This window comes from Perkinsus marinus (genome assembly GCF_000006405.1).
Source record: "Perkinsus marinus ATCC 50983 genomic scaffold scf_1104296947560, whole genome shotgun sequence".
In the NCBI taxonomy this organism is placed as follows: domain Eukaryota; phylum Perkinsozoa; order Perkinsida; family Perkinsidae; genus Perkinsus; species Perkinsus marinus.
In genome coordinates this window covers 164,379-171,071 of record NW_003210583.1, presented here as the reverse complement: position 1 = coordinate 171,071, position 6,693 = coordinate 164,379, and the positions used below count along the sequence as shown (strand labels likewise).

Sequence of the window (6,693 nt, the reverse complement as noted above, 5' to 3'; positions counted from 1 at the left end):
TCGCGCTCGAGTTTCTCTATGCCAGGAGCCTTGAGGTCAACTCTCCCTCGCAGTTTTGCCACTGTGCGGTTCAGTGCAGAGATTCGATTCTCACAGCTGAGCCAAGTCCCTAGAGAATCGACCCAACAGGAAGGCGCTTACTCCCAGAAGGAGCTCGGTAGCCCATGATCTGTTCTCCCTGGTGGCGTGCTACCTCGATAACCTTCCTAACATGAGTTGTCTTCTAACCATCTGAGCTCCATTCTTGTTTACCTCGCTCCACTGAGTCAGATTGGATTCTCTCAGGGAAGATATCGATTCTGCTGATCCTGATGCGCCGGGAATGGCGCTTCAATGCCAGCAGTGTGCACAACTTACCCGAGCTGTTTTCGTTGTTCCCTGTTACGGCGAATTCACTTGTGGGCATAAGCAGAGAAAACGCTGATTTCACTGGTCTGAAAATTGGGGTTATTTGATATTAAGATTAGACTCACTCAACTCGATTCACACTTCAGACATTTCACACTTGTAGAATGCACAGATATGATGATGAATCCAGAAACTCATGATACGAACAAAGTTGAATGGATTCCCGCTATTCAGAGAGTTCATATCTCAGCAGTTAGGAGGCTGAATCAGTCTCTATAGTGATCAGCTCGGCTGATACAACATCACTGTCTAGTGTATAAACCCACCGCACGCCTCAACATGAAGAACGATCTCATACTACACCAAAAGTAATTTGGATGACGCCTTAAAAGATGTGGTGGTTTCCATGTCATGTGCCTGGAAGTGTCTTGATCCTACACGAGGATTGCTGTTCTTCCAATCTTAGCTAAATTTGGTACTGTCGATTCCCCAAACCTCAACCCTAAATCAGGAATCGGTGATTGCCTTTCCTTGGCCGTCAATGCGATATCGACTGAGCGCTCAACCTGAATACTGCAGAGAACCCATCGTAGGTGGAAGATTCAAATGCGAATTCCAAAGGCTTTGCTAGCCAACGACCAAAGGAGAAGAACGATAGGGAATAAAGCGGAGATATTGATCGAAAGCTGGTTTCAATAGAGCAGAACAGCACACACAATTCATGTCGAATGGATATACCACTCCAATCGCAATTGACATTCAATTCATTAACAACACAACGCTGAAGTGTCGGGAGAGCTCTATGTTTGCTAGTCTATAGTGCAAGTAGGTATACGTGAGTGTTGGAGACCCACACACAGCTTCTCTTCTCGCACTGATCTATCAGATAGAAGATGCATCGAGACAGTAAAGCAATACGATTCATAATAACGTCAATGAGCGAAGAAGATGATGATGATAGTTTTATTCTATAAGCTACCAATGGTACTGATGGTAGTACTGACAACGCACACGTCACGAAGAACTAACACTGTGCCCATGCTGTTGCCGAATGATGATAATAGTGATGATAATCATAATAGAACAACGATAGTTAACCAGAAGTCACACACATCGTGAAGTACTTGTACTTGGTCTTAGTGTACAGATATACTGTCGTCTATGAAAACTCAAGATCACCACGGGCAACATATCGACGAACCCACAACAGCACAGGCAGCAGCAGGAAGAACAACAAACGCCGTGACTTGTGCACATCGTCAGACTGTGGTGATGATGATGACTACGTCCTACTCAACTCTCCCGCGCCCCAAACTCGGTAGTCCTTCAACAGCATAGGTCAGGCCTGGAGTGGTCGATGAAGGGCGGCGGCGGCAGCAGCGGGGCGGTAGAGCTAGTCGTAAACGTTATCATCACCAAGCATCAGTCTGTTGACTCATCTGCGACTGTTGAGTGCTCCCAGCTAAAAACAAAGAGGGACCATGCTAAGAGGCAACATGCACAAGAGAATGCCTACTCATAGAAGGTCCACCATAGGATGCCCCTGGAGTCGGTGTTGCGAATGCATCTTGGGACATCTGGCTCTCGCTATAGCCACTAGCACTACTGCTACCACCACCAACTCGGCGACGTCTATCACTTCTAGGAGCTCTATCGCGAGGACCAGCCGGTGTAAGATCATCTGAAGCACATGAAGTCGAGCAGAGACAGATTTGTAATCCTGTTGATACTTTGGAAGTATTGACTAGGTGCCCGCATTGCCGCTTCAGGAGCAGGGACACTCTGAGGTATACCCCTATAGTAGTCACTGTCGAACAGTGGTGGCTCATCCTGATAGAATGATTCAACAACAATAGACTCTTATTCAGTCACACCTGAGTTAGTGCATCTCTAGCAAAGCTTCTCGCTGATTGACTACGGTTACCCGAAGACCCACGATAGGATGCTACCGGTACCACAGGATCATCGATTTGGATCTGAGGCGATCGTAATGCAGGCATTGTCAACTAGCAGTGTTGGAGAGATATATGTTCGCTCTCCCCAGCTGAGTTCAGGAGCTTCCTCACCAACTATAGTAGTTCATATACGACTTCGGGTAGGAGTGTACAGAAACCAACGAGATTTTCCTCAGAATTTTCATATTGTCAACAACACACGTAATTAAATATGTGCACAATATCCCACACTGCCCGCTAGAGCCAACCTACATGACTCTGACGTAGGGCCGAGAGGGGTCCTTCAACGATGAGGTCGAACTTCTTCATGTGCGACAAGAGTCCATTCCACACGGACGGCATGGAACCTGGTAGGCAAACACTAATCAATTTCATACTAACCATGATCATCGACGATAGCAGTGTCGGTTCAGAAGCACAGTAACAATAACAACGAATGACAGTCATTCTACCTCTGCCCTGATGGCCAACGGTAGTTGCCCTTGCGAGAACTTGTGCATTACCGCATATCACGAGACCATACCTGATACCATCACTACATCCACCGCTTCACCGCACCATTTCTCACCGAGCTCTCGTTAGGGCAACATTGAGACGTCGGGGATCATTGAGGAATCCAAGGCCAGCCCTCTGGTTCGATCGAACACACGATAAAACGATAAAGTCCTTCTCTCGACCTGAGACCAACCGATGACTGTGCTCGAATATAGGCTCGCTTTCGTCGCCCTAGCCAGTTACCAAAGTTCATATAGGAATTTAGGAAGAAGTGTACAGAAACCAAGAAGAGCTTCCCAAAATTTCCTCACAATTTTCATACTATCACCGACACATGTAGTTGATCATATGCGTATATTCACATTACCTTGGAATGCATCAACACTAGCAATCTCAATGCTTTCATACATCTTGGCACTCAAGGTAGTCTGCCTCTGCAGAACTTGCTGAATGTACCTTAGGGAGAGCCCGCTGAACCTAAGCCGCGCTACCACACCTTACGCTCTCTGTCCTTCGTAGGGAGTCACCACGCCTATTTGGGAACCCTGAAAGGTAAAGTCGTATAATTCTCATCACTGTCACTAACGCACCTTCAGACCCGCCCTAAGGAAGTAAGTAATTATCTTCTCGATGTTGATAGCCTCAGATCGGTTGAGATAGGATGTGCCAGAAGCCGATATCTCTTCCTGGCCTAGACAAGAGGACGATTGCAAGAAGTCGGGAAGGAGTGGTATGGACCTGTAGAATTGTAGAAGAACATCGGCATCTCCTCCCTGGGCCATGGGAACTTCACACCAGAGACCTGTCGATCTTCCATAGTAATGCCATTCTGTAGGCAGCCATCGTAGAAGGTCTGAAAAGCAATGATCATGTATTCTTACTTTCCCCTACAGAGCTCGCCTACTTGACTCGGGAATTCCGCAAGGCTCGGATGCATACGGTACTGCACTTCAAGCCGGATTGGTCGAACGCCAAGGGCGATAAGACGTTCAAACAGGGACTAACAACGAAAGTGTATTACACGACATGGGATGAAGCAGTGTTGGAGTATATGGAGCTTTCCTCAGCTGAGCTCAGGAGTTTCTCCACTAATCATAGGAGTTCGTATGCCAATTCATGTAGAAACCAATGAGAATTTCTCCCAGGTCCTCAGAATTTCCATCACCAACACATGTGGATGACCATGTGCATATTCTCCCATACTGGAATCATACCTGCTTAAAGCCAGCCTTCGCCGCCTTCTTACACATCACCACTGGGCCGAGCTGCTTATGGTCACCAACCAGTATCACCTGAGAGCATTCCCTCATTCGAGAGACATCTGACCCTCAACGATGGTCACCTGCTTAGCACCGTTACAGATAGGAATGAGCGCCTCTGGCTCACAGGCCTGCGTCGCCTCATCCACCAAGACCTAGACACGGACTAAAGCCTGTTGACTAGCGAGGACTCTACTACCATCTTAAAACGCAGCTTCCCTAGTCGAGGATCGCCAGCCCCTGCACAAGTCGTGCAAATAACATCAGCATTCTCAAGCAGTTCACGTTCGACCTAAGAACAGCAGCTTTTCACCATACATTAGAGCGCCACCCCACCTGGCTCCTGAGGATCCTGAAACGCTTCTCATCACTGGAGGTCAGCTCCCCTACTTCTTCCTAATCACAACAAATACCACAAATCTTCCCACCAACTAGCCTTCCACCTTCAAATCAAACAGCTTCTTAAACTCCTTAGCTTGCGGTGTACGCATATTACGTATTTGCGTATGTAACGATAGGAACTCCACAGGAGAGTACAGACACTCTCGCGACTTGGCCAAAATACGCACGACCTATTCAAGTAACCACTCAGCTCGATAACTACCAAGTACGACTCTCACCTTAAGCCCAGTAAGATGGATCTTCTCGGCCAGCTGATCAACGGCGATATTCGAGGGAGCCGTCACAAGGACCTTGCCAGAATGAGATCTCCAACAACAAGCAATGCCGATGAACCCCACCTGTCCCTGATGCTGACGTGCTAAGTGATAAATAATAGTCGCTGAAGTCACCGTCTTGCCGGTACCAGGAGGCCCCTATGGGAAGGAGAGCAGATAACAGAGAAACACCGAGGTGGCACAATACTTGAATCAGCGATAGAGGCTGCTCTAGAGCCTTCTGAACTGCCTGAACTTGACTGTGATTGAGCTGTGGGAGGTTGGGCGCCGTCCAGTTCTTCGGCGGGTTATGAATCCTGAATATCCATTATAATACCGCTACCCTAATCGAGGGAAGGACGCTACCTAATAGTCGTATTGGTCTCGATGGCTTGGCCTAGTAGCATGTGGTATCTGTAAGGAAAGCCCCCCATCGAATCAGTTCCAACACCAACTTGAACACATATGCTAAGACCTTCCCATCACGCGTGCTACTTCGCTGTACAACATACTCATCCTAGCTCTAACGTAATCAGTAAGGCATCCCGATTAACAAGATTAACGACTAGTATTATTATTACATCACGCCCGATACGCTGGTGTCATCCACAGCAAACGCCTTCAATGCCTGATTGAAGACCAGTGGATTATGCCGGCAATCACCTTCCGCCCTACATTCTGCATCCTATCGAAGCTCGTTGCTTTCCATACAAATTCCACAGTGTACCCACTGGTGATGTCCCATGGGCCCTTCTGGTGACTATACCTGATGACCACCCGTAATACGCCTATTCTAGCCATTCAAGCCTACTGAGGACGCAGTTCCACACAGACCTCCTCACTACTCTGCATCAACTTCGTCACATGTCCAACACCGATCCAACCCTGACACAGCAGCAGTATATGTTCGCTCTCCTCAGCTAGGTAGTTTCCTCACCGACTATAGAAGTTCATAAACGAATTTGGGTAGGAGTGTACAGAAACCAACAATGATTCTCCGGAATTTTCTCTGAATTTTCATATAATCACCGACACATGTAGTTGAGCATGTGCGTATTTTCCAACACTGTCATAAACCTCCTTGACGTCACCTCATTATCAGAGCCCCAGTCAGCCAGCTTCAGCCTGATCTCATCCCCTGGCACCAACTTGGCACCAGCCGTCTCCTCTCTGGTAAAGACCGGGAAGTATGCACACCTCCTGTTGCCCATATTGAGATCCCATCGCAGTTTAATATCATGCTAACAAAATGACAAATACCCGACGGAGCGAAGCATATACCATTCGAGCGCACCTTCGCCTGACTTTCCTTCACTTCCTTATCATAAACCGCTTCCATCTCGACCAACGGTCCAAAAGTGTTCTGATACACATAGGCATCAGGGTACCTGATGGAGACCTCCCCCACAGTAAGCCTCCTTAACTACTACGTATTGCGAACAACAGGGAGCTCCTCCTCAGCAGCTGCCGTGCCTGGCTTAGCCAAATCCACTACAGTGGCCTGGAAAGAGGACCATCGATATTCGCCGAAAAGTATGTAATAATTTCATGCCGCGCGATAATTGCCAAAACAATATGACTTACGCTTTCCTTTCCTTCTCTCCATAGCTCCTCCAACCTGTTGATCTGCGAGTTAGTGATGGGCCGCGTGTACTTAACCTCTTCCTCTGGCGTTGGGATCTTCACCAGCCATGGTAGGAACGCTCTCTCCTCAATCAAGGGCTGCCACAAAGGCGACTATCACAGCGCGATGGCCCAACAGACACACTCACTTGCCACATGGAGATATCCCACTCATCGTCCTTGAGTGTGTTGGACCCCAAGCACGGCTCTCGGCATATAAGGACGACGACACTACAACGAGGGCACTGAAGTCCTCACTACACCTCTGTAATACCTGTCAGTCTTGGACGGTATGAAGCCCAACACGAAGACGTTCGTATTGCCGCATACATAACACTCCAGCAGGGAGGCCCCTAG

General features: G+C 48.0%; 1 protein-coding gene across 1 annotated transcript in view; it reads right to left on the bottom strand.

Moving 5' to 3' along the window:
• Positions 1 to 2,540: 2,540 nt before the first annotated feature.
• Pmar_PMAR014526 (nonsense-mediated mRNA decay protein, putative) overlaps positions 2,541 to 6,693 on the bottom strand; it is a gene marked incomplete at both ends in the record, with an annotated part of 4,942 nt that continues 789 nt past the window's right edge. Inside the window, 26 exons of the mRNA XM_002779384.1 lie at positions 2,541 to 2,650; positions 2,738 to 2,826; positions 2,872 to 2,980; positions 3,166 to 3,254; positions 3,300 to 3,343; positions 3,389 to 3,489; positions 3,537 to 3,651; positions 3,703 to 3,798; positions 4,013 to 4,090; positions 4,141 to 4,212; positions 4,257 to 4,349; positions 4,394 to 4,453; positions 4,501 to 4,629; positions 4,678 to 4,749; positions 4,798 to 4,872; positions 4,922 to 5,030; positions 5,080 to 5,127; positions 5,295 to 5,341; positions 5,389 to 5,479; positions 5,525 to 5,598; positions 5,805 to 5,954; positions 6,008 to 6,101; positions 6,144 to 6,214; positions 6,298 to 6,435; positions 6,486 to 6,567; positions 6,611 to 6,693. Of these exons, the coding sequence (XP_002779430.1) occupies positions 2,541 to 2,650; positions 2,738 to 2,826; positions 2,872 to 2,980; positions 3,166 to 3,254; positions 3,300 to 3,343; positions 3,389 to 3,489; positions 3,537 to 3,651; positions 3,703 to 3,798; positions 4,013 to 4,090; positions 4,141 to 4,212; positions 4,257 to 4,349; positions 4,394 to 4,453; positions 4,501 to 4,629; positions 4,678 to 4,749; positions 4,798 to 4,872; positions 4,922 to 5,030; positions 5,080 to 5,127; positions 5,295 to 5,341; positions 5,389 to 5,479; positions 5,525 to 5,598; positions 5,805 to 5,954; positions 6,008 to 6,101; positions 6,144 to 6,214; positions 6,298 to 6,435; positions 6,486 to 6,567; positions 6,611 to 6,693 (2,319 nt within the window). The remainder of the gene's footprint in view (positions 2,651 to 2,737; positions 2,827 to 2,871; positions 2,981 to 3,165; positions 3,255 to 3,299; positions 3,344 to 3,388; positions 3,490 to 3,536; positions 3,652 to 3,702; positions 3,799 to 4,012; positions 4,091 to 4,140; positions 4,213 to 4,256; positions 4,350 to 4,393; positions 4,454 to 4,500; positions 4,630 to 4,677; positions 4,750 to 4,797; positions 4,873 to 4,921; positions 5,031 to 5,079; positions 5,128 to 5,294; positions 5,342 to 5,388; positions 5,480 to 5,524; positions 5,599 to 5,804; positions 5,955 to 6,007; positions 6,102 to 6,143; positions 6,215 to 6,297; positions 6,436 to 6,485; positions 6,568 to 6,610) is intronic.